This window comes from Manacus candei, unplaced genomic scaffold (genome assembly GCF_025592945.1).
Source record: "Manacus candei isolate 608988 ecotype Guabito, Panama unplaced genomic scaffold, ASM2559294v1 h1tg000014l, whole genome shotgun sequence".
Classification (NCBI taxonomy): domain Eukaryota; kingdom Metazoa; phylum Chordata; class Aves; order Passeriformes; family Pipridae; genus Manacus; species Manacus candei.
The window spans coordinates 74353823-74381396 of NW_026138062.1; the positions used below are offsets into that span (position 1 = coordinate 74353823).

Consider the following 27574-nt stretch of genomic DNA (forward strand, 5'->3'; position numbering starts at 1 on the left):
AGCAATACAGTCTGGTGGCAGTATCGGATGTTCCCTCTATCCAGTAATAAAGGCAATAGCCAGGAGAGTGCCAGGTCTGTCTGTTATTTTGATCCAGAGATCAGCTGTTAGTTGTTATCTGTGGGTAGGACTGTAGTTAATGTAAAATGGTCTCTACTCAGGAGGGCCATCACTGTTCCCTCAAAGCAGAATGCCAGGATTCTGATTCCCTTTTTTTGTTGGAGAATTTTCTGCTACTGAAGGGAATTACATCCAGGCAGGGGGTTTGGGTCTACTTCCCACAGAAAAAGAGTAGTCAAGTCTGTTCTGGTTGAATGCTTTTACAGATAATTAGTGTTGATTGAAATATGAACAGTCAATCCCAGAGAGCTTATTCCACCCACCCAAACCAGATTTTTGGCACTGTTTGCTTTCAAGAAGGTGTTGTGTTTTCTGACTTCTGAAATGAGCATTTAATTTTTTAAACATCCCAGTGTTGTTCATTTTTCCATTGAAGAAATACCTCTGTTTCAGGGTTGTCATCAACAAGCTCTGGTCTTTTCTATGTGTAAGTGAAGGATCTGAATAAGCAGAGGTGTGGATATGTCTCTCCCTCTTCCTGTTTTAGCCTCTGCATGCACTGGTGACAGTAGTGTTGTTGTCCTTTGCCCCCTCAAAAAAGGAAATAGCAGGCCTTTCTGAATCACCTTTTTGCCATTGTGCTTACAGAGTGATGTCTTATCTTTTTCTCTTTTCTCTTTTTTTTTTCTTTTTTTTTGCTGTTACATCCCCACCCAATATCCCTCAGTCTTCTCTGTGCAGCAGCTCTGGTGACATTAGCTGTGTCATTGCTGTCTCTGTTCCTATTTGGTGGTATTTGATGTGATGTCTAAAGAATACTAATTTTCCTGTGCCTGACCATTGATGCAGGGACATTCTCCTGTGGGAGGGCAGGCAGAGCCAAGGTGTAGCAGTTGTGTGGATTTTCTCCAAGGGAGGAAGGGAGGGCTGCTATATGTCCTTATGCTGCACTTTAGCATGGGGAGGCAGAGACTTCCAGCTGCACTCAGGATTAGCAGCCATTTGTTTCTCAGTTTCCCACTGAATTTAGTTCCTTGCACTTCTTCATTTCTTACCCTCGAAGTCACTGTCTGAATGGGGAGTGAGGAGCTGGTTCAGAGCTTATTTTTTAAATACACATGTAAGGGATTCTCCACAGCCCCACTCCCTCCACCCCCAGGAAAAGCACAGCACTGAAGTTATGGTCCCTCCACTTTCAGAGTAGGTGACACAAGTAACAGGGGTACGGCGAGAACCTCTTACCCCTGCATTTTACTTTTGCAGAGAACCTCCTGCCTGGAGGGAGAAGGACAGCCTGTAGCTCAGTTAATCCCTGGCACACTGACAGACGTGAGGTCATGAGCTAGGGACCTGAGTGCCATTTTGTCACTGCTGCCAGCACACCAAACAGAGCTGTGGCTTGGTGCCAGCTGTACCTGGTACAGCTTTGTCAACCCCTGCATCGCCTGCCCTGATGCTACACAGTGTGTTTTTAGCAGCTGTGAAACAGTGGCAGAGGCTCACGTGAAGAACTGAAAGGCTCTACCACTTCTCAGCACGTGGATAGACATCTGTTGTTACTGAGGAAAGGAAACTGAGTTTACAATTAATTTTTTAATTAGTTAAAAAAAATGTTATGTACAAAAAACCCATGATAAACAGAGCAGCTCACCTGCTACAATGACCCAGATATTAAGCTGAGAAGGTCTCACAGAAACCATTTGTGTGCAATTCACTGAATACAGCATAAGGCAATAGAAAACAGGACTCAGGGTATTAGTGCTTAAGGAAAAACAAACCAAACAACCTGCCCATCAAGACTGTAAAAATAACCTGGTGGTGGACATGTTTGTCAGTGAAACTTGGTTTCCTTTAGGAGTTACCAAAAGTGTCACTGGAGTCTGTGGTGATGTAGAAAGGTTTGGCACAGTGCAAAAGACAAACCTTTCTCCAGGAGGCTGCACAATCATCAGTCAGGAGCAGAAGTGGAGAATGGGATAGTCAGAGGGAAAACGTGCTGGTACAACCTGTCAGAGCTGTGGTGTGGCTGGCAGGGTGGAATTGCACTGTGATTCGAGGGAAGGCTGGTGCTGGAAATGAGCAGAGGTGGAAGTGAATGCCAGAAGAGGTGGTCAGCCTGCAAGAAGCTGGTAGTTTGTGCTGGAAGGAACAAGAATAGGCTGAAAGAAGAGGAAACCTGAAAAGTGTGAGACACCATTGCCCATACACCAAGTCCTGCAGTAGGGTCAGGCTGCCTCGTGGAAACACTCTGATTTCTGTCACTTATGTTCTGTTTGCAACCAGAACACACAAGTGCAGAGTATTGTTTCCTTATAACCCAGCTTATCTCCTTTTCTCTGTCAAAAACTCCTCTGTAAGAATGTTCTGGAGTTCCCATTACACTTTGTACAATGGGAAAGCAGTAAAAAAAAAAAAAAAAAGATGGGACAAAACAACTCTGCAGGAGTAGAAGGGGAGCAGTGCCTTATTTTTTACTAGTGACTTGATCTCATAACTCAATATTCCATAAACCACTTTAATCTTCCTATTTTCTCCAGCAGTTTCTCTCACACTATGTACCCTCTAGAAAAAAAAGTGAAATGGATGGAATATGTCTTTGCTGTGTCCTAGGAAGATAAACAGCTCAGGCAACAATACATCCCACGGAGGTGCTTCAGGCTTTGGTCTGCCCTGATAACATGCATAGAGCACTAAGGGAATGGGTACAGCTTGCAGAGCAGAAGGGAAAAACATACCTGTAAAACTCAGGGCAGGGTTCAGTTAGGTTAGGATGCAGAGTTGCTTAGGAAGCTTGTTGGGGCTTTTTCCTCTTTTCCCCTTAAAATGAGAAATCAATTTTTCCTACACGGTAGGCAAGAATGTCAGCCAGATCAGATGAGTCCTATCCAGTATTAGCATTCTGTAGGGAAAATCCTTCAAGTCCTGGCTGGGTAGAGAGAACACTGGCAGAAAGCAGCAACATTCAGTGCAAAGTAAGTCCTTAGGTTACTGTGAGAGACTCTCAAGAATCTGCAGAGCCTCCCCTAACAAGTGTCCCTAGGCAGAGGTACCAACACAAGCAGACCTATGTTTATGAAGCGAGGCCCTGAGTTACATTTCATTACAGTAGATATGTGAGATAACCACTGACTTTAACACAAATTTCAGTGGGGCTTTACAGGTGTGGGTAGGAAGGAATGCACATAAAAGCTCGTACATTTGTATGCACACGTGTGCCCTCACACAGCAATTTAATGGAGGGGCTGTGTTGGCTGGGTTGGCAAGGTCATCCTGTCAGGAGAGAAAGGCTGCCAGAACTTGTGCCACTGCTGTGGGTAAGCAATATTAGTTGGCTGTTAGCTGTGCTGTCAGTGTGTATCGTTCCCTAAAAAGTCTCATAGCACTGCAAATAAGCATGAGGCAGAGAGACTCACTTCCAAGGTGAAGTTTTTTTCATGAAAAACGTGAGCATTACTGCCTCTTTAGGGGGAAAGTGACATGGTCAGGTTCAAATCCAAAGTCCTCCAGCATGAAGAACTCGTGTGAGGCTGAATATAAAAGAAGTTTTAGCTTCTCCCAGTCACAACATGGAGGCACAACCTGACTTGAGCTTGTGTGTCGGGGTCTGGGGGGTCCCAAGGGGCAGCTCTGCGTTGCTAAAGGGGTAGGCAGGCCCCTGGTTCCCACAGAAGCAGCGTCAAAGCCAGAGGTTCCCAAAGCCTTGAACTGGTGTGTCGATGCTGACGACGTTCTTCTTCTGCCCCCGTTGCAGGAGCACAGAGGGTCCTCCCAGGCCGGGGTTCCAGTGACCCCGTTGTAACGAGAGCACCCCAAAGCTTCTGTTTGACTTCATTCACATGAGATTATGTTGTCAGTCGTGTTTTCAGTCCCCTTGCAGAGAGCCAAAGGGTCAATGCCACAAGCACTGCTGTACAACGAACGGCGGAGTCTGCGGTGCGGAATGCACGGGGTAAGAAACCTGAGGGATTCAAAGAAAAAGGATTTACTGATTTTTTTTTTCCCCACCCCTTCTTAATCTTAAACGTCGAGCGGAAATGTTGCAGAGCCGACAAAAGGGTATACACCTGCGACAGCCCTCCACAAGAGGGCTCCTATTCCATAAAATCGGAGCTGCTCGGAGCGGCAGGACCGTGAGCGACGGTTCCTATAAAACCTTTGGAGTGTGCAGGGATGCTACCCCTCTGCGGAGCGAGGATGGCTGATGAATGCGCTCCCCAATTTAAACAGCAGCGGGACGTGGCTCAGTACACCCTGCAGTTCCGAGCCACCAAGGAAGCACGGCTTCCATCCCTGTCCCAGGCACTGGAGCTGGGAAACACCACCTACGGAAAAGCCTGGCAAACTTTTGTAACAAAATAGAGGAATGTGGAAGAATGGGTTTGTTCAGTAGGTAAACTCCTGCCACTGCCATCACAAAACTCCCCAAAATTCAGGCTAACCAAGGCTCTAGTATCTGTCCCGGGCAGGGCCTTCCCCGGAGGAAAACATGAGTGGCTGTTCAGGTTTGGAAATGAGACGAGTGGCCTGAATGAGAGTTTCCCCTCCTTTCCACCTCAGAACTATTAAGCTTTTAGATCACCACAGCACACAGCGTGACAAATTGGTGACTGGCAGGACTCCACAGCTGCTGCTCTGAGGCATTACCCTGGCAATTCCGTGGGCTGCGGTGAGAGCAGGAAATGCCATCCCCGGGATAATGATGCGAATAAGAACAGTTACCTGCTAATCTTTCTTTCAAGCCAAAGCCAATATAATGCTTTGTAATCATAAAACTTCGGCAAGCCAGAGCCTTCCCCAGCCCATCTTTTGCAACACCTCGTTGTGGAAGGCAACTCCTTTTAAAATATGAGTGTTTCCTAGGCAAGTCTTAGGGAGGAAGCTTTTCCATTCCTCCAGCTGCTGAAGGGAATGGAGATATCTCAGAAGTGGACTGGCATAGCTGGTATTACTGGGAAAGCTGGAGTTGTTCTCTTGTTCACCCCTCCCTCACCACCATTTAGTCAACCCTTCATTTCTATTACCAGTGATGTTTCCCATGTTTATGTATCAGATCAGGCTCACAGGGAATCAGCCAGAAGTAACTTCTAGGGGGCGAAGCCACATGTGGGACCTGTAGTAGTGATGAGCTACTTACAAATGAGTCCAAAAGGACAGGGACTAAAAGACTGCCCAGTTCTTAGCTGGGAAGTCCATAAAACGAGCAGGGCAGCAGCAGGGGATGTCCCTGCAGATCCTGATAGCTGGAGGACTGTGCTGCAAGCCCACCTCTCAGATATTAATCAGCTTCCTTGCACAGGTTCAGAGCAGACACTGATAGTCGAAGTTGTCAAATGTTCTTTTTCTTTCATCTCTCTGTCTCTCTTCATCCCTATTTAGTCCCAGAAATTTTATGTTCATTAATGAAATGAATGCCAAAGAAACTTACACACCATCCACACAGGGCCCATTCTATGGAAAAAGCAGCTTAGCAGCCCAACAAATTCAGTCCTCTAATGTTTTTCACTAGAAATTTGAAATAACCCGAACAAAGCAATGCCCCACAAGGAATGTGAGCATCATTCCTCTGGTTACTTGACAGGAAAACACAACGTGTCCAGGTTGGGAATAAGGCCCTACTGCTGTTACTTACCCTAAAAGACAGCCCACGCTCATATTAAAAGGCACATGTGGTGTTGTGAGCTAACATGGCATGAGAATCCAGTGGTATTTGAGAAGCTATTTTGCCAAGAGAAGAGTGGTAAAGAAAACTACCTGCAAATGCAATCTGGTCATACAGATGATGTTTCAGATGTCACTTTGAGGCTCGCAGGTGGCTTTGTACCTTCCTTCATACCCTCTTCCACCGGATCCTGGGGCTTACAACAGTGAGGACAAACTGAAATTTGGAATCAGAGAAGACATAAAAGTGATGACTCCAAATGTCTTCTTCAACAAAGTGTAACTGAGAGTGGGAAGAAAGGAGAGAAGAAATTAAAGAGATCCCTTAGGTCTAGTTGCTTCTATTTTAATTTGGCAGGACTCACCCCTGCAGTACATCCTAATATGCTTGGCCCATAGCCACAGGCTGATCTGATAGAAAGCTCTGTTATATATAAATATTATCAATATAGTGTCATATGGATAAAACAGTTCTCATTAGCAGAGGCATGGAACCTCAGCCTGGCATAAAGACAGGTTGCTACATGCTAAGATAAGTTAGAAGGGAAATAAAAGTTACACATCACTAAATGCAGTTTTCCTATCAAATGAAAGAATGCCGGAGTTAAAACCAACAAACTCTTTCAGTGCTTTAAAAGGACCTCAGAATAAACAAGTCCACTACGTATCTCAGCATCTCATGAATGACTTTTGTTTTAACTGTTCAGGTTGAATCTCTACTACCACAGCAAACTGTACTTGCACAAATCATGCAACGTGAATCATAAGCCATTCTTTAAGTGACCTCTAATCTTGGTGCTCTGTGTTTGCATTCCTTAATTACTGTAAAGACAGGCTGTGAACCTCAACAAAGCATCTGCACGTTTTGGTCACCACAACAATCACGCATCTGAGAACTCTTACTTCCGTTTCTCTCTGTCTTTCTATTCTTCCCTCCCACACTTCAGCTCTTTGAAGCATGGCCTTTTGAGCTCAGAAACCACTCTTAGCATCAAGGCAACTCCTGACTCAGCTTTCCATGGGCCAAGAGCAACAGAGGTACTCTCAGACTTACTCTGAGCTCCCGTAAGAACCCTTGAAAGGTGACCTGCAGCAGCACCAGCAGGATACACTCTTAGGACAGGTATTTCCCTTCCCAGACAGGTGGCAACGCCCAGCAATACTGAAATGGGACAACTATACAAGCTGGGAAGTTGGATGGAAACTCTGGCTTCAGTTACTTACAGTGTGCACTTGGGCTGGAAAGTGGCTGTACTGAATAGCACCACCTGACTTGGCAAATCCACTCCCTGTGCATATTATGCAAATGAGACTGAAAGGGAAATTCCAGTTTGTGCAGCCCTGTGCCATGCTGTTGCAGGTGATTGCATCCTACCACATGGGTATGCTTTTTACATCTGCTTTAAAAGCAATTTGGTCCCTATATAAAAGACTATCTCAGAATGCTCCGGAATCGTGCTAATTTAATGGTGAGGAACCTTTTAATTTCCAGCCAATATTTGTTTAGAGCCAAATCTTCCAATTCCAGTTCATTTTCTCCTATAATTAGAAGTGCATTATACATGCAGCTAACAGCACAGGCTGTGATCAAATGTGATTTTCTAGGTTTCAGCCTGCTCATTGCTTTCCCGTTGACACAGCCCCAGGGAACAGCAGGGGACAGCCAGCACTGGTGTCACAGGGGCACAGGAGTGGAAAATGAGGAGGTGCACAGGTGTAACCAAGAGTCACTGCCTTCCAGAAGCTTCCTTTCCTTGTGATAAAGCACTAAAAGGAAATCAGCCCAGCCTGACTCAATGGTCACGCTGGTTTTTGAAGGGATGTGGTCGACGAGGAGGGGAAAAGAAAAATAGTAATGTAACCTCCACACCTCTGACTTGGGAGTGAACTTGTCTGAGTAGAGGTATCAGAACACCCAAGCATGACAAACTTACAAGTGTCTGTAAGAAAACTGAGTCCTTGCTGTCCAGCAAACAGCCTTTTCCAAAGGGGGGTACCGTGGTGACCATGATGGGCTGGGGTGCTCAGAACTGGGGGCTCCCTGTTTAAGTGGCCTGAGCACAGAGCCCTCTCAGTGTGGGATTCTTGTCCCCACACACGGCTTCCCCAGTGCCCTGACAGAACTCGGTGTGGTGGTATTTATAACATGTTGCAAGGCCTGCTGTCATTCTCCGTGATGCTCTGCAAAGCTGCTAACAGGGTGTGGATAAGACATCTCCTGCCTTTATAAATCCATTAGATGTCTACCCACATCTTCAGGGGCTTTCTGGTGAGGTCAGCTTAGACATGATTAGGAGCAACAGCTAACAGATGAGATTTTTTGAGGGTGGAAAAAAAATCTACTTAGCTGCCAGCTACCCCTGAGGTGTTTGAGATCCCCTTGGAAAGCTCCTGGAGACACGTCTGGAGTTACTGAAGACTTCATAGGGTGGGACCAGGCACCTCACCTGTGCCATTTTGGGCCACACAAAAAATACAAATCCAGTTCTCCTGATTGGTGTTCTCCTAAAAGTGGGGCACTGCTATGCTGAAGTGTTTTCTGTGGCCCTAACACTATGTATTTTTGTTACTTTGGCTCAGAGACTATCTGAGGGATTGTCTAAGTAGGGTGTGGAGAGAGATCCAATTTTGAAACTCTCAGTGCTCAGCCGTATCTATCACGATCACCAAAATTCTTGGCATCTTAAGACATCTTAGGTCACATCTTAATAGACAAAAACGAACCTCTGTGAATATCTTCATTTCTGTATACCCCTGGTTTTGGAAACATTCTGATCTGCTGGCAAAACTCCCCATCACCCTTTCATTCCCAAACCTGAACCCTAGTTCAGTGTGCTGCCTGGACACAAAATGTAGCAAAGTCATGAGCTAGACTTAGATTTTGTGACAGTGGATGCTGAAATAAAAAAAAAAAAAGGAAATGAGAAGAAGGTAGAGAAATACCTAATGTGGCAGTATAGTTTCTATAAATGTGTATCTTAATAGAAACATAAGCAGTAAGAGACAGTTTCTTGAAAAAGGAGGTACACTTACCACGCCTTGGGAGGTATCTTGCTGCCAGGATGATTGCCAAAATGAAGGTGATAACAACAATGCTTGAAGCAGTAATGACATTATAAGGTGGAGGCACAGGAGGAACAACACAGTCATTTGTTTTTTCTGAGGCAGGAGAAATAGAAAATAAAGGACACAACGACTTATTGTCATTTTCACGTAAGAGCAGGTACGTGAATTTTGGTGGCTCTGGCTAAGTTCTAACTCAGGTATTCAGCCTGAAAATGGACCTGTTCAATAAACAAATGAGAAAAGCTGGTGCCTTAATTTCTTCCACTTTGCCACATTTGCTCTGTGCTGAAATTTTTAACATATCCACAGAGTGTGAAATGCTGGGGTTTTGTCCAGAACAGAACTGAGACAGGCAATATTTGAAAACACATAAGCTGTTTCAAAGGAAGTATCTGGGCTTGGTGGAAGAGTCTCAGTCTGCAGCTAGAAAATTTCCATTTTCAAAGCTACCCTGCAGTTTTCCATACTGTTTTCATCAGATTTATGCCTAATTCTCTTCCCTTTGGATTCAGAGGTGAAGGAGAATGATGCATTAAACGGGCTAGAACAGACTTGTTTTTTCTGTGTGGCAGGAAAACAGTGTTGTGGCAGAGTTCAGCTTCAGTGGACCCAGAGCCTTTGGCTTTTTCACCACAGGAGATGACATTCCACTGCTGGGATATAAGAGCAGATACCAGGCCATTCCTGTACACTACAGGACAACCCTAATTCAACAGGAGGGACAGACTTGCTGCATGTCTGTAGGTCCCCAGAGCTGTGTGAACAGATCTTCAGTTTTTCATCATCTGCATCTGGCAGAGTTGAGCATCATTCCACGTCTAAGACACTGGCCTGATCTGCTGTACAATCTTTCCCCCCCCACTGTAGGGTTTGCCTCCTGTGTTTACCAGAGGCTGTATTCTGCCTGGAAGTCTGTTCATGAAAGACTTGTCTAAAGGACCAATTACATCATCCCCTAATGGGAGTGGTTCTATATCTTAAAAATCAAAAAGCAGGGGGTTTGTGACTGCTGTGACTGTGTCGCTGTTGATTGCACCCTCCTCTGAGAATCTGTGTGACAACAGTGTATTACTATTATTGCTTTTTTTTTTGTTGCTCTCCTTTTCTATGTAGCATGATATTCATAACCTTCTTCCATTAGCATCTCTAGAGACATTATGCACTACATGCAGCAATAACCAATATTCATAAAGCACTGGTTCCTGGCATTCGTTCTGAAGCTGAATGGCACCTCTCCCCACAAGCCCCTTTGATTTTAGTAAGGTAGATGAATAAGCTGCCTTGATGAATAAGGTACAATTCCCTAGGAAAAATAGCACTTCTCTATCTTCCCCTGAAGGTGCCCTTATCTCTACAGTAAAAACATCAGACCCACAGACATTTCAGAACACTTTTTTCGGTAGCAACGTTAAAAAAAAAATCCTTTTGGCTTTAAGAATTTTCTGGCAAATCCCCTTCTACTGCAAAACATCTGGACCGTAGTATGCTGCCTTCCCTCATGCTGTTTCCACTTGTGCCTCGAGCTTTTCAAAGCACAGAGTTATCTATTATGCTATCACTTCTAAGCCAGGCTCAGTGATGGAATTCTTTTCGTATGAGTTAACCCTATATTACATTTAAAAGCAGAATTTTGTCTAGACCCCAGCTGAACAGTTTCTTTCACTGAAGCAGGGACAAACATGCTTGTTAAACGAGGAAATTCTTTTTAAGTGCATCCCGTGGCTTTTAAAGCACAAATACCATTCAAATACCAGGTCTGTGTCATGCAAGTGGCAGCAGAACTGTGCTGGTGCAGAGAGGCACTGGATGGTGGCAACCCCGACCCGTGGGAGCAACTGAGCCTGATATCACAACAGGATCCAATTGCCTTCTCAGCCCAGCTGTGACAGAAGAGCAGCAGGAAGACAAAGCCATCACCGCTTGTCAGTCACTGTTGCAACTCTCCCTTCCCACCCCTGCTGCCTTACAGCCTTTAAAACATTTTGGCGCACAGCTCACAGGTGGGGTCGTTGTGCCGTCCTTGCGTGAACAGTTACACAGAACGGTTTTGTAACACAAAAAACATTAATAGCACATACCCAGAAGCAAACTGGTGGACTTGGCCAAGCCGTCGTATTCAACGGAGCAAGTGACGTTGACGTCGCTGGTCACGTTGAGCACCAGCGTGCCGGTGACGTTGTACGGGCTGAGGCTGGACTCGGACACCCAGCTGGCATTCCACTCCACAGACACGTTGTTGAGGGCTCCGGAGATTCTGGGTTTGGGGAAACCTCCGTGAGAAGAGCACGCTATCACCATCTCGGCTGATTCGCAGGAGCTAGCGGACACCTCTGCTGTTACGCTGGGCTGGCTGAAGTCAGCTGAAGCAAAAGAGACTCGGTTGCCATTCCGTCAGATCACAGCAAGAGTTGCAGTCCCCATCACCCACAGTCGGAGCAAAGGCTCCCCCACAGGGCATTCTCCCCCTGCCATAATTTAATTGGCCTCTTGTGCCATATTGCCAGTCAGAGAGCTGCAGCAGGTTGCTCAACTCACTGCACAATGATCCTTTTCGGAGCAGCTACGGTTTCAGTGTGTGTTTGCTCCCCGCCTGACTCATCGTGTGACCACGTGACTGCTGGGATCTGCACAGGGCAGATTCTGGTCCTTGGTGTGTCCTCCGTGGCTTCTGCTGCCCACAAAGCTCTGGGATACCAAGTAACTTTTAACTAGTGAAAGAAACTTGCTCAACACTGCGTGGCTGACCAGTGGCGAGCAAGGAGAGACACAGATTTCCCTCCAAGCCCGCTGTCTGTTGAGCAATATGACACTGCCATCCAGTCTAGAAAGTCCCTTCAGACATCCCAGCCTGCTTCCAGCAGGGATGAGGGAAAATTTCCCTTTCCTGGTCCCCAGAATAACCGATCCCACTTTACCAAAAGGAGCAGAAGTCTACCACAATTGTTACAGCTGGCCTGCTAAGACAGCAAGGGAATTTCTGGAAGGAAAGAAACTGCAGTATTTGTGGCCAGGAAAAGAGATCCGTAGTTTCATATTTTTCATGCAGTTAAGTCCTCAGCCCTCATGGTTAGAGAAGGTGCTGGCAGTGCACTTCCCTTTTTTCATATCAGTTCCCAGAAAGAACACTAATTTTGTCTCCTTGCACGTATGCCCACCATGCCCTCAGACAAGCAGGCAGTGGCCAAACCTCAGGAGCTGGTTTGTTTTTTAGTTTTGTTGATCTCCCTTCCAGATGGGGAATGCTCCTTCACTGACTTGTCTGGGAGATTCCTGCAACTCTCTGCTGTTAAAGGTGTTCAAAGGTATGTATATATTTATATATGCCACCAATATCTCTATCTTCAGCTGAGACCAACCACCACAAAAACAGGGGTGGAAATGGAAAATAATGTCAGTGGAACTTTTTGTGGTTCAGGTTCATTTTGAGCAAAGGAACTTGGTTTATTCAAGGTAAAAATACTCAGATCTCCAACTGAGTTCAACCTTAGGCTGTGGAGCTGTGGTGCAGCCAGTGAACTGGCCAGCCCCCGGAGAGCCTGGGCTTCCCAGGGGTTTGGATGCAAGCCTGGAATGCTGCTGTGGCCACCCCCTTCCTCTTTCAGCTTGGATGCTTGCCATGCACCAAGGGCTTGGTCTGACTTTGCCCAAAAGGCATCAGGGGCTGCCTAGGGGACTCACCAGCAGTGGTACCTGGGGAGGGGTCCTGGGAGGGGTCCTTTCACAACAAGGAGGCATCAAGGGGAGGAGGTTGGGCTGGTGGTGTTAAAGCCAAACTCTCTGTACCTGGGTTAGCTTTGGAAAGTAAGTAGGGAGGCTGCTAGAATGGAAATACTTAACACATCTTCCATCACTCTTTTAGGCTGCCTGATGGAAGCCTGTCTGCTCCACTACGATAAAGCTTGGAGGAGTGTCCTTTACCCCCAACAGCTGGCACCGGGGGGTGTCAGGAGACAACCCACCTACCTGTAACAAAGAGGGTGAGGCTCTCGTCACACACAACAACGGAGTTGTGCTGAACCACACACTGGTAAGTGCCATTGTCCAGGATTTCCATGGGGGAGATCCACAGGATGAGGTCCCAGGGGTCCATCTCTGTGCGGTTCCTGTACCGCTTGTCAGCCTCGATCATCTTCCCGTCGGAGTAGGCCAGCACCACCACCGTCACCTCCGGAAACTTCTTCTGCCAGTAGGCCCGGTAATTCTGCAGGCTTTCTGAGCGCGGGATCTCACGGCAGCAAGGCAGGCTGACCTTTTCCCCCAGTTTGCTTCTGACTACTCTCTTCTCCAGTGCTTGGCCTGCAGGTGAGGGGCAAACAAAAGTCAGTGAGACAGTGGTGTGGCCTCACAGCAGGACCTGCTGCCCAGAGCTCACCTCTTTTGGCTCTGTCTGCACCCACTGAGTTTGCAGCTCGATTTACAGCTTCAGCTCTGCACTGCGGGAAGGCCTCCCTCGGCATTGCCTTTTCCATCATGCTCCAGTCCTGCTGTCCTAGTTAGAACAGCTGGGACCAGTTCATCACTGTATGGGTGTAACCCAAAACTGTGTATTCTATAGCCTTCCATGCCATTTCCCAGAAACTGGTATCAATAGACCATTTATACCATCTGCCCAGAGCAGCCTGACTCCTCAGGCTATAAACTGGGTGTTAAGAGGCCTGTGAGATAGGAGGGTGCTCCTGTCCTCACACCCTGCCCTGAGGGAGGTACTGGGCACTCCTGCCTGAACTGGAGGATATATATAATCTTGGAGTCTTGGGACTTTTTTAACCACTCGTGGGATCCAGAGGAAGACTTCAGACCACCACTCTCAACCAGACTGCAACCACCACTCTCGACCAGACTACACCAGCACTCTCACCAACAGGTTTTTCCCTCTCGCTTTACTTTGGACTCAGGGGGCCCAAAGAACACCATTCTGTTCATGCTCCAGAGTGCTGGGTTATACATTTGGGTTTTGTGGGTTAAAACCAATTGTTCATCTGTATAATCGTACTTATTGTATTATTTTATTAAATTGTTATTCTGACTTATAATCTCTCTTTTGAGTTGGGTTCATTTCCCCTGCCGGTTTACCTTTAAACCAGCACACCTGCTTAGGATCCTGAGCTGGTGGGCACACAAGAATTGCTGCATGGACTGCTGAAGGCAAAGGCAGGAGGAGTGTTACCTGCCTGAACAGGAATTTTGCTGGCCCCCTTAAAAAAACCACACCTCACTGTCAAGAATTGCCATTATTCCTGTAAAGGGATAGAAAAGCACATGCACAAACTTCTGTCTCCTCTGCTCTCCCTTTGCAGAGCTCAGTGTCCAGAAAATCTCTGTCACTCTCTGGTGGATTCCCTGCATGCCCAACAGGGCCACAATAGACTATTACCTTTGGGAGATTAGGGTTTTATTGGAAGTTTTTTGGTTTGGGGTTTTTTTTTTTTTTGTAAGAAACGAAAAGCCCAAATTTTCAAGATCCCAGAAACTAGAAGCAACCCCACGATGATAAACAAAGGTTACAGCCACGCTGTCATCAGCCTTCTAGTATCAGCAAACAAACAATTTCACCTAGTCTAGCTAAAACAAGTTTATATTTTTGAAGGCCCATGGGCCTCCCTTGGGATGACTCGGAGACCAGCACAGACGTTCCCCAAGTCCTGCACAGTGACCGTGCCACTGCCACACCTAGACTACAGGCATGTGCCTAAAACAACAAGCTGAGACCCTTGCAAGGGTGAAAAAAGGTACAACTGACCCTGAGATTAGCTCAGTTGGTTAGAGCATGGTGCTAATGACACCAAGGTTGTGGATTTGATCCCTGTATGGGCCATTCGCGTCAGACACTTGTGGGTCCCTTCCAACTCAGAACATTCTGTGCACTTTGACCACATTAGCAGTAATCCCCCTACTGAGCACTGTGACTATCATGCACTCCACTCCCATGAGCAGCCTTGCTTTCCCATTCCCTCCTCTTTCCAGTGGGTAAGTGCTCACAGGGGCCAGGACCTAGGAGGGAGCAGCCTACCAAAGAGCTCCTGCTGCTGCTGAAAGGTGACCCAGCATTAATGCACAGTCCTGTGCTGCAACAAGGCAGATGGCTGAGCTTTCACCTGAGTTAGTGCAACCCTGGGGATGATGTGTACCCTGCTGTGTTAGTCCAGAAGGTTGGGTCACTCTACATTTTCCCTGCTTGCCTCAGCCTCGCTACCTTAGCGCTCATCTCCAGTGGTGGGATATCAATCCATTCCGGCTCTCATCCACTGATGAGAGCAGGAAAACAAGGAAATAGCTGGCTTCAGGACAGAAAAGATTCAGATTCCTTCTTCCTTCCCTGCAGAACACATCTCAGTAAACATGCCGGAGAGAGGAAGCAGGAAAGTCCTGACAGGCGGAGTGTCACTGATGGGGACAGTGCAGCATCACCACTGGCGGAGGTGAGAGCCCACGTGCAAAGTCTCTGCCTGATGCATGAACTGAAAGCTTGACAAAGCTGAGCCTAAGAACTGCCACCCTCCCAGCAAAGTCTGGCTGGTGCTGGCTCACACTTCATAGTCTCTAAGATTCTATGAAATAAGCCTCTCCCCCGCAGCACACCTACCCCTGTCCCGCTTCACACAGCTTACATTAAATCTGTGGGAAACACACTGAAAAAATGCTGTGGAGGTCCTGGAAACACTATGGCATGTTTTAATATTAATTAATATTTAATTAAATAAAATAGAATGCAATTAAATTAGCAACTTCTTATTTGACTGGTTTCCCTCCACTCAGCCACTCCGTTGATCTTCCAAAAGGAAAGATTCAATTTCCCCACACGCACACACTACCTGCACTTCCCCTTATAATGTGTTGCAGATTCTGAGCAACCAAGCCCACTCTGACCTCTGTCAGCCACAAATTGGCAGCAAAAAGGTAGAAAAACTAGTTCTTCCACACCACCTGGGATAAGAAATGCCATGTCTTGCCAACCTCTGGCAGCCTGAAATTTAGGGATTTCTTGACATCAGCAGTTCAACTGCTACTCCTTCAGGAAGAGTTCTTGCCCCTTCAGGAATGTATATATATTTTTGGCTTTCAAAACATCTTGTGGTGAGGAATTGCACAGTTTGATTACATGGTGTGTGAAAAAGCATTTCCTCCTGTTCACCTTAAAAGCAACCCGCTTCAGGCTGTGACTCTTGAAGTTCCTTCTCCTCTTTGTCTGTGTGCATTTGTGTGTGTGCTTCTTCCCTCGACCACATCAGCTCAGCTCCTATTACTGTTGGAGAGACTCAAAAGAGCAGCCAGTCAAACAGCCAGTCAAACTTTGGGATTGTGGAGCCTGATAAAGACCATTTTCTATTTTCTTTTGTGGCAGTAGGGGAAGAGTGGGCGTACAGTAAATGTCAGGGTGACATCGCATCATGGGTTGCATGGGGTTCTTCGTACCTTGCCCCTAAGAGTCTCCTTTGCAACCAAAAGGAGAACAAAAACCTTTTCAGCAGTACATGTGCAGGGGCTGGAAACTCCTGCTGATGTCACGTCTACCCTTAAAAGGCTCTGCAGCCCTTGAAACTGCAACCTGAATGTTGCAAGCCTGAAGGAACCAAAGTCTATGGAGAGTCATTCAGCCTCACAAAAGTCCCCTTTCGTTTTAAAGGTGAACTGCAAAGCAAAAATGAAAATTCAGTTCTCCCCCATTTCTGTGCTGAAGGCTCTCTGTAACCAGTCTGTGGGGAAGGTATTCACTGTGGAAATAGTTTTTAATGAATTTTCTAGGAAAAAAAAAGATCCCTGCTCTTCCCACCCCTCTGAAGCCCACCCACTCCCTTGCTGTGAACACACATCTCTCTGTCCCTGCAAGCCCGTGGCGTGTGCCAACACTGAGCTGATGAAAGGGATGACTTTCTGTTCCCTGTGCAGAAAAACATGTTTCATTCAAACTGCGCCTGTGCTGCAGATGCCCCACACAGCAGGGCTCATCAGAACAGAGAGGTGAGTGAAGAGGAAAATCATGGGTTCTTGTTTGCTCCGAGAGTCAGAAAGCAGGAGAGCTCTACAGTCTCCCGTGTCCCTGTTTCCTTCATTCTTTGCCCCAAGCCTTGACTCAGAATTTCCCCAGCCACAGAGAGCTTGGGATGTCTGTGGCACATGCAGCCGCACAGTACAGGAGAGAGGGTCGCCTCTGGGACAGAAGTCCTGCAGAGACATTCGACAGTAAAGGGCAGCTAAAGACCTAGCAAAGCTCTAGAGAAGCAGGCCAAACTGTTGGAAACCTTCAGATAGGTCCTGGTGAACAGAAGCTCCAAAGCCATTCTCTTTCCCCTGCGTTCCCCATTTCTCTGCCCTTCTCAGCTGCTTCGCCTTTATTTGCTCTCACCTTGTGTTGCCTCGCTTTGCACACAATGCACAAAGCAGCACACATGAAAGGAAAAGTGGGCCTGGAGTCCCTTGCCAGCAGGTAAGACAGTGGATCTGGACATCTTTTTGGCAATCAGTCCTGCAAAAAATTCTAAGGCAAATTGTCAGCGGAGCTCCAAAACCAAGAGGGTAAAAACAGCCTTGCTTTCTTTTTTTTTTTTTCCCTTCAAGTTCCCTATTTGTCTTTGCAACAGCAGCTGCTATCTCTACTCATAAATTAATGGCATCACTGACTTTGCCTAAGACCATGCACTCCCACTCTGCCTGGGCACTGACACCTTCCTCCCACTCCATCTGTGTGTGGGCTGAAACAGGGACTTGGGGAAGCTCTGGGAGGAGGTGCACAGCATGTGGTGGTGAGGTAAGGGCACTTCTGGTAACTGGGGCTGGGCTGGCTGAGTAAAATCCATCTTGTGGAGCTTCACTTTTCTTCTGGTGGCCATCCCCTGGGACCACACAAGAACCACACTTAGCAGTCCTCAGGTAATTGTGCAGATCAGGCACCTCATTTTCTGTGAACTGCACATTCGCCCCAAACTTGCATGATTTATCCCTTGAGGGCAATGCAGTATTTTACAGGGATTTCCAAGCAAGACAGATAATCTGTGGAAAAATTAAGACATTTTTAAAAGCTGAGCCTTTAAAAGACTAGACACTCCCCCTTGGTCTCTCCTTTTTTATCCCAAGTGATTGTACCAATGAGGAATGAGATTCTCTCAAAGCTTTTCCGTGGAGTCCTGTGCTACACTGCAATACGTGAAGAAATGCTTTGTATTTAAGTCAGTGCTGTGATGGACTCTTGTGAATACAGTGATCACAGCTGCCCAGATAACCTCTGTGCTCCTTCCACACAGACTCCACTCTAGCAAGTTCAGGCATGCAAAGGGAGGTCCTGGCAGGCAGAGAAAGGAGGAGTGGCCCCTTCCTCTTGCACTTCCCATCTTCACCTTGCCACATTCCTCCTGAACAAAACAGCAACCTTGCCTTGCCCAGCTCTATACTGTTGATTTGGCAATTATTATAATATCCCCCTGGTGTTTTGGTGTCCTCAGCAGCCTTCGCTCTTTGTTTTAATGCTGTTTGCACATGTTTAGTGAAGAAATCCTTAAAGCCATGAAGCTGCTGTGAAAACCAGAGGACATCTTCCCTTGTCTATAGACAGAAGGTCAGCCTGTCTTTTGGGGTGCACACTGGTCACACTTTTTTCCAGCAAGTACTGAAACTATCAACATTACTTGTCTCCCTGAGCATAACTGATAAGCAGTGATGTACCGTAGGTAACACCCATTTCAGAGTGGTGCACAGGGTGCTCTCAACACATGCCAGCATCCAGTACGGGCCCAATTTCTTGGGCATGCTGTGCTCCCGCTGAAGCCCTCTATCTGACTGCAGTTTCCTTTGCAGGTTGCAGACCAACTCTCTGCTTTCTCCAGCCTTAACCCCTGGCTCACCAGAAAGCTGATTTCACTCCACCCTGACTGCCTTTTTGCCATGAAAGCCAGCAAGGCAGCCCAGCCAGGCGGGAAACAAAAGGAAGAGCTGTCACTAAGTCATGGCTTGGTCAAAAAGCTGACTTGAAAGGGAAGGAAACTCCATCGATCACCAAGAAAAAAGAAACGTTTCACAGTCTGCAACTCGCATCTGAGAAAACCAAAGGGAATCTGAAATACTTCGGTAAAGGGGCTCGCTGCAGCGCTGGGGCAGCTCCAGCCAGCCGGCACCCCTCCCTCTCCCTCTTGCTCCGGCTCAAGTTTCGGTATCTGGTTGAGATAAAGATCTACTTCTTTCTGAGTCACTGCTGGGACAAGCCCGCTGCCCGGGTATGTCCAGCCTGCTTTGTTTATAAACATGAGTAAGATCGCAAGTCACTCGGCAGTTTTCTAATTCTGGCACTAGCCAGGAGATCAGATCCAAGCAAAGAGCTGGATGTGAGACACAGAACTACTTGGGGACGGGATGGGGACTTTATCGCGTCTGAAGATCTTCCCCTTTGCCGCAGAGCACTCCACATTGGTGCTGCTCAGGGAGGAGGGGACGGAGGGCTTGCTTATCTCCCACGCTGCATATCAGAAGGGACACCGCAGGGACAGAAGGACTTTTAACCTTCCCCCTTTCTCCATTCCCAGCACGTGGAATGTGACACTGCTAGAATTAGAAAGGCCAGGAAGAGACACTAAATCTGGATGTCCTCAGAAGATTTGCATATTTTAGTTCCTTTAGAGATCAAATTCCTGCAACTGGCTCAGCACTCTTACATTATGATTTCCCCGTTTGGGGGCAGAAACTAGATGAGGCAGTTGTGTAAGACGGGCCTTTGGGGGAGGTTTGTCACACTCAAAGACAAAAATAAATTTGTTAATTTTTTCCCCTGCAGAGTCTGTCTCTTGCTGACTGGATCACTTTGTACTTCCTCTATATTTATCTCCCAGCTGAAGATGTTCTCAGATAATTTTCCTAATTCCTCCAGTATCACTGCCATGCATGCTGCTGTCCTCGTAGCAGTTTCTTGAGGTCCTCCCCACTGCTTGAGGCCATAGTTTTCTTCAGTGCTTGCTACATCTCATTGTCTTGCATGCTCCCCAAGTAGCCAGCCCCCTCTTGAAACTAATAGAAGGTGAAATTGCTCAGTAACCAAGAAAATCAAATGATACCTCTCACATAAGCCCACTCTGAATTAGAAAAATTATACTTTTTTTATTTTATTTTGTTGTTGTTGTAGCTAAAGTATTTGCCCACAGCCATAGTGACATTCAGCAGTGCAGCTGATGATGCTGCAGGCCTGCCAGCCATTATCCTGTTAGAAAAACCGGTCTCTGCTCAGGCACTGACTCACAGGATGCTCTGCAGACGACAGCCTTGACAGTAACCCCGAAGCTGGAGGACTGCCTGGAGGAGAGATTACACAGCCCTAGATAAGAGCACAGCACAGGGAATGGGAATTAACTGGAGGACAGGGAACAGGAATTAACTGGAGGATGACCAAGAGCAGTCCAGAGGTGTCTGTAAGAGTGAAATGAGAGACCTGGGCATGTGCTGCTGGAGGCACCGTCCGGGGAGCATCGCGGTGCATGGAAGGGGTTCTCTTGGCACTTCCCCCAGAACAGGGATGAAATCCTTGCCTGTTGGGCATTTAAAATTGCACAAGGGTACCTGCTATGGTAACAGCAGTGCTGTGCAGAGAGATTCGCTTCAATGCTCTTTTCTACCAACATTTTATATGACAGGGTAGCAATCTGGGCTCACCAAAAGGTGAACACCTCGGGATAGGTGTAGGTGTAGGTGCCACCATTAGCCATCAGTCAGCACTTTCTTTTCAGTCAGGGAGTCCCCTGGGACCAATGATATTTTAAAAGCATAACAGTGAAAAAGCAGAAGCAAAGCCCGTGGTATTTCCGTGTTGGGAGAGATTTATGTATTCTCGAATGAACTCCCGAGACTCCCAACGGTGATGTCCCTCCAAGGAGGCAGAACAGCTACAATTAAACATAAAGTCAACCTATTTAACAACAAAACTGACCTCCTTTTGCCAAGTGAACAGACTTTGCTGCATCCAGCACACCTGCTTTGACAACTTATAAAAAATACCACATCTACATGTGCATGGTATTTATACAAGGAAGCACATGTTTAAAAGGAAGGAGAAGCCTTCAGCCTGGAGGAGAGAAGGCTCTGGGAAGACCTTAGAGAAGCCTTCCAGTACCTAAAGGGGGCCTGCAAGAAGGCTGGAGAGGGGCAGGTAGTGATAGGACAAGCTGGAGGGAAGGTAAGGACAGATATTAGGATGAAATTCTTTACTATAAGGGTGGTGAGGCACTGGAATAGGTTGCCCAGAGAAGCTGTGGATACCTCATCCCTTGAAGTATTCAAGGCCTGGCGAGATAGGACTCTGAGCAACCTGGTCCAGCAGAAGGTGTCCATGCCCATGGCAGGGGGGTTGGAACAAGATGAGTTTTAAGGTCCCTTCCAACCCAAACCACAGTATGATTCTACGAGTGGGAAGTGGGAAGAAATCCTATGAGAATTTCTCTGAATGTGGAAATTCTCCCCCAGCCTGGCACAACCTTGGGATGCAGCCAGACAACAAACTGGTACTGATCTCTTGTCTTCCCAACACAAGTACAGGAGATATGTCTCCCCCTCCCGTTCCAATCCCACGTGCTCAATCTTGCAGGGCTCTCCAGAGCCTGGTTCAATACACCACACTGGTATAAAAAAAGGGGGAAAAAGAGACTTTCTGCTGAGCTGGAAGGTGAAGTAGAAAGTAGATCACCCAAGGATCAGACACGTGCTAGAACTAGTACAAAGGAGAGGAGGATCAATGTAGCCAGAGAGGAGCAGGACTGTGCCTTTTGATGGCAATGACCTTCTTTGTCCCCTCAGCTGTGCATCCTGTCTGTATCCACTCCCCTCCGGGTTACACAGCACCGGTGTAAAACCAAACTGGCACCAAAGACAGAGGGCTGGCCCCAACAGAAAACTAACTCACCACAAGCAAGGCAGGGGGATAATTCCATCAGCGACATCCTTAATTTATGTCAGATTAGTTACACCCATTAAACTGCATTTGAAACTCAGAGCTGAGGCAGCGATGAGCGGGAAAGGTGTGAGGGCGCACAGGGTGGCAACTCCTGCTGGTAACCTGCCACGGTTAGTGAAAACTTTCACCCCAAACTTTGCATGTTTAAATGCAGGAATGTCCAACATTAACACTGCAAAAAGGATACAAATGTCTCAGTGATCCAAGAAATGCAAAAAAGTGGTTGCCCTCAGTGTGACACGAGGTCACTGGAGCTATTGGGGTTCATTCCGATCTAACGGGAAAGAGGAAACGATGTGGGAGAAAGGAACGTTTGACCTGTAGCTTTACAAGCTTGGTATTTAGGCATGTAACTGCATTTTGACTGTGTAAGAATGTGGCTTGTCTAATTTTCTGTTCTTTTTTTTTTCCCTAAAGAATTCTTTCATTTAAAAAACACACAACAGAAGAAGTAAAACAGAGTCTATAAGCAAAAGCAGGAGCCTTTAGCTGGGTTTCTGTTTCTCCAGGTAAGCTCTTACAGCAGGTTTCACTCTGGATAGACTGACAGACAGGAAGAGGAGTTCCTTAGTTTCACTGCCCTTGTTTTTGAAGTAAAGACTTTTTTTCTGCATGTCTGGAACAGGGCGAGACAGAAACTCATCCGAAAAAAGAAATTTAAATAACAGCTGAAGGCACTAAGAGGAATAAGGTAGAAACTCAATTTGCACCATGTGATCAAGTGGGCAAACTTGGTATATAAAGAAAAATTTCTGCCACCTCCACCATGAAATCTGCCCCAGCACAACAGCTACTGGAGCTGGAATGGAAATTAGACACCAAGCACCTAAAGCTCACTGTTAGACACTTCAATTTTTGGGGGTGGCCATGAAACAGGGAATCTTTCTCAACCCTATTTGTCCCTTTCTGAAACCCAGCTCCACTCCAAGCTCTTTATTGGCAGTTACATGTAGGAGGGGATTCCCAGAGTGAGTTACTTGTGAGCTAGTGCTTGCTCGCAATGCAGAGGGAAGTGGATATTCCCCCCCCACTTCCCAACTCTCCAAAGCTGTAGGGAATTTTCCTCAAAACTTCTCAAAAAATTTCACCACTGGGAAGAAACCAACAGTTAAGTGGTCCCCAGCTGGAAGAAAAAGCTCCAGGGAAGCTTAAAAATACTCCATGGACACAAAGCCGGGCTTGCTGGGTCCCTGCAGTCAGTGCCTACACCATGTCTGCACACAGGGCAGGGAAAGGTCATACTGAGTGACTTCCAGCCACGTTGTCCTATCTAACAGCTGTGACTGAGAACATCCTACAATTTGTAGGTAGGTGTGAAGGTGCAATGGCAGGAGAAAAACAAGCCCGTGGGGATACCAGCAGTGCATTCAGATCATAAATCAAAAAGTCTGTGCTGCAATCAAGGCTGTTCTGCCACTTTTCCACTGTGCTGAGACAGCAAGACATCTGTGTCTCCAGCAGCAGATGGCATCTCAGAAGCAGCTTTAAATTACACTGGCATTTCAGTGGGGCATCTCAGGTGAATGCGAGAGAAGCAAAATTCAATTCAAGGGGAAACAAATGGGTCTGCATAGCTCAGACATACATGAAATTCATCTATGAAATACAAACTTCAAATCATCCTTTTTAATAAAGCCCCCCATTAATGCCTTCTACTCCTATGATGTGAAAATTCAGCCTGGCATTCCCTGTATTACTACTCTGCTCACACGGGGTTTACAGAGAGCAGTTGTTTCCATCCCAGCGTGCTCCCTGACCTTTCTGAGTGTTACATCACGGAGCTGTGCCAGCATCAGGGCAGCTGGGCCAAACCAAGGACACAGGCTTTGGGAACCAGCCCTGACCGTGCCTTGATGTGGTCACGAGCAGTCCCACATGGTGGCAGTTCTGTAAATGTTGGCCTTGGTGACTCGCTTAACATCGTGTGGGAAGTCACTGGCAGGACGATGGCAGGCGCCCAGGGCTTCACTATTTTGCCACAACCAAGTCAGAACTCCCCATGGTTGACCTAGAGAAGGCATCACCTACAAGCAGCAGTAAAACCTTTAAAACCCATTCATTTGTGGGTACTGCACCAAGTATTTTCAAGTGTCGCTAACGTAGGAACACTGATTTTCAGAGAGAAAAGTTTCAGGGTGTGTATGTGTGCGTACAGAGAGAGAAAGGAGGTGCATCAGCTGTCCTGTTCTTATCAGTCTGACAAGCATCTGCCCCTGCAGCACCAGGACTTCCACAGCCTCCTTGTATGAGATGCATCTAACAATTGTGCTCCAAAACCTGAGATAATGTTTTTAGAATAGCTTGGTTTTCCTCTCCGTCTCCTGCAGAATTTAACCCCAGAATTTTGTAATCAATCAGATTTGGAGAAGTTAGTTTTCTCATCAACAGGATGACCAAATCCTGCTGGCCTATGGCTTTGTGCCTTGTGTTTCCCAGCCCAGGCACATCTCCCCATGTCTCTCAGCCTGCTCCCAAGCTCTTGGTGCCACGATGCTCCTTACAGCTCCCTTGCAGCTGCCTCCTGCCCTTTCTATCATCTGGGCATGGGGAGGGTTAGCCCAGGCTTTGGCTATTTGGGTGCTGCTCATGGCTAGCCAGTGGCTTCCAAGTAGCAGCCAAGGACCTCTGCATTTCTGCCACCTCTGCCTTCCTGTCAAATTTGGGTGAAATTGGTCAGGGGATTTGAAAGTTACAAGCAGAGGATGAATACAAAGAGGGAGAGATGGAAAGCAGGATAAACCATCATTCACTTAGTAAGCCATATTAAAAAAAAGCACTTAGTAAACCATATTTAAAAAAAGTACCACTAGAGGAGCACCTATTATCTATTATTCTGTTATCGAACTCCTGTTTCTAGTAGTGGATATTTGCAGGCATCAGACTGTATATTCAAGCATTGCCCATCTTTGGCCAAGGAACAGGCATCCTTTTTAGAGAAGATACGTGACAGGCGAATTACCACGTGCTTGTAATTACATTAATAACTTACTACAAGCTCTTAAAATACAGGGAGAGAAGCAGTTCTGCTCATGATAGATCATTGCAATATGGGCAGAATAGTCTGTGCTCGACACATGCTTTGCAAGGACAGAGGTAGGGGAAAGAGTGAGGGGAAGACAGGAGAGCCAAGATCTCAGAGCAGCACTTGAGGTGGTTGCTTTCTTTTCAAGTGAGCTCTGCGATTCACTCCCTGTTAAATTCTCTGTTTTAAGAGAGATTGAAACTTAAAATGAAACCGGGCACCAAGTATCTCCCAGTTTCACAATATCAGCATGAAAAACTCCTAATTTTGCCTCACTTGATTTTTAGTCAAAGCCTCAGTTCTGCCCAGGTTTGCTCTAGAGTATCGTTAGCTGCAGTGAAACACTAAAATTGCCAATAAGCACAATCTGTTTTGCATCCACAATGAACCCCAGCTCAGAAGTCAGTTTTTGTGTGGTTTCAAGGTTAACATTTCACACAGCTGAGAAGACTCATCCCAAGCCTCTTGAGGTCAGGAGGGATCTGTGGGCTCCAGTCAGCTTTGCGGCAGGTCCTCGAAAAAGGATGGGGGGACAGCCCAGGCAGGACTTCAACGGGAATTTGTGTTGTTGGAGAAAGAACTCGCTCTGCACTGCGCTGAGCTGACCGAGAGGTTCAGAGAGCTCTGACCTGCTGCCTTTCCTTATCTTTCCCACCACACACCCACTGTTAACCATCCAAAAAACTGCAGAAACCACCCCACCACGGAAACCGAAGCCCAAGTGGCCGCGCCGTGTGTTCCCCACAGACATCAGCTGCCCCAAAAACACCCTCGTTTCTCTCACCCTGGCTGGGATTGGAGACCAACTTGCCCCTGTGGGAGCTGTCAGGCTGGTGCAACCAGCCTGGGGAGCTGAGAGCTCAGGGATACTCAGCACTCACTGCCGCGGTGAGTAGCGCCGGTCACCCAAACCCTGGCCCAGGCTCAGCCCTGGCAGAAGACACCGGACGCAGTGTCCTGGGGGCTGACTGGCACACGGGTGCTGCTGCCTGCTGGGACCCGATCCCCTCCCGTGCCCCCGCACCGGCCGCTCCTGCTTACCCAAACCAAGGCAGAGCAGCGCCAAGAGCCCGAGCCCCAGCCACATCCTCAACGCCAGGCACACCATCCTCCTGGAGCTCCTGGGACACGGGGAGAGTGGGACACGGTTAGGAACCACAGCACCCACCACTGCATCCCTCTCCTTTCCTGCCTGCTGCCTCCCCGAAAAACCACGAGCGCCAGCCCAGCCGGCCCCGCTTCCCTCGCCGGTGCCCCAGGGTACCTCTCAGTTCCTCGGGTGAGCGGCCACCCCCCGGGGCAGGGAAGGGGATCAGCGCCGGGCCATGGGTGCCTGGCTGCTGCCACGGGCTGCCGAAAGGCTCTCTCCCCGCCGGGGTGCAGGGGGAAGTCTGTGCGACGGGCGGGTGCCCATCCTCCTAAGTCACCTCGTCCGCCCACGGCTTCCTCGCAGGGCATGCGTAAGGCTGCGGTGCCGGCCGCCCCCGCCGCCCCGGGGTGGGTGCTGCTCTCGCCCCTCCGGGGTGGGTGCTGCTCTCGCCCCTCCGGGGTGGGTGCTGCTCTCGCCCCTCCGGGGTGGGTGCTGCTCTCGCCCCTCCGGGGTGGTTCGGGTGTGCCTCCACCCGGGACGATGTCGGGCTGAAGGGCCCTGCTTGTTGACCTGCAAGTGTCGGGCAGCGCCGGCGCTTGGTGAGGCTTTGGAGTTTAGGAACGCAGCTAAGATAAACCCCGGTGGTAACTTCGGGAGTAATCCTGTAAAATTACGTCTGAAATTTAAAAGAATTTCCACCACCATGTCAGGCCCAGCTGGATGTAATCCGTCAAGTACAGTTCCATCAAGAAAATTTAGGGAGGACTGCTTAAGCTGCACGTGATGGCTGCTGTGGCCAAGCACCTGGGCAGGGAGCAGCTGTCGGATGTGCCACCAGGACCAAACAGGCTCTGGAGAGCATCCGCCGGCCCTGGGAGAGGTGGAGGGAGCATTTGCCTTCCCAAATGCTCCCCCCTCCTCCAGAAGGCACTCACTGCTCACCCAAGGCCCCAGCTCTGGATGGGGAAGGGGAAAGACATGGACTATCCCTGCTTTAAAGCCTGGAAGGACAGACCTCACGAACCCAAGTGGCCAAACAAAGCCAGTCTGAAGCAAATCCTGAGCAGAAAAATAAACTGATTGAGAGTAAACAAGAGCCCGAGGGAGTAAATGCATGCTGAGTGACGCAGATCTGTACAGATACTGCACACCCTCCTGCAAAATAAAACAAACCCCCGTATAGTGTAAGGGGTTCTATTTAGCCATAATAATCACAGTGAGAAGGCTGCACACCAATGAAAACCTGGTATTCTTCAAGGAAAAAAATAATAAAGTGCAAATACAAATCAAGATTAAAATAATTTATTTAAATGCAGATTTCTGGTTTGTTGGTTTAAATTACTTTGATTTAAATCAAACGTTTCCTTTTTATCAGGAGTGATTTGCCACTACGATGCTCCTGTTTTTCTTCGGTATAGATTCCTTGAAACAGATAGATTGGATGGACTGGGTTGTAATACAAATCAGAATTTTATTTGGACATAATTAAAAGGATGGTGTTCCATAGAGAAATCAAATACCAGAATAAAAACGGGTTATAACAATTCTGTAGAGAAAAAAATCATTCTATGTTAAATGGCAGAGAGGAGTTTGCTGTTGAGTCAGTTTGGGACTCTGTGTCTCTCTATCGTCTCTCCACAGTTTCCAGTACATGTGTTTTGTGATTCGGGCTCTGATTTACATCCTGTACCTTTGTACTCTATCCGTGCATTTTCTAACAGCACCGCCCCGTGATGGTTTGCAAATGCAGATGACA

The 27574-nt window shown here is 47.5% G+C and overlaps 1 protein-coding gene across 1 annotated transcript; it reads right to left on the reverse strand.

The window, feature by feature from the left end:
* Positions 1-75: 75 nt before the first annotated feature.
* CD80 (CD80 molecule) lies at positions 76-26145 on the reverse strand. Its single transcript, XM_051780281.1, has 7 exons — positions 25993-26145; positions 25770-25849; positions 12748-13080; positions 10863-11144; positions 8752-8877; positions 5812-5935; positions 76-4018 (listed from the first exon to the last, which is right to left on the reverse strand). The coding sequence occupies exons 2-6, from the start codon at positions 25834-25836 to the stop codon at positions 5829-5831; spliced, it is 915 nt and encodes a 304-aa protein (XP_051636241.1). The 5' UTR covers positions 25837-25849; positions 25993-26145; the 3' UTR covers positions 76-4018; positions 5812-5828.
* Between the last annotated feature and the right edge of the window lie 1429 nt (positions 26146-27574).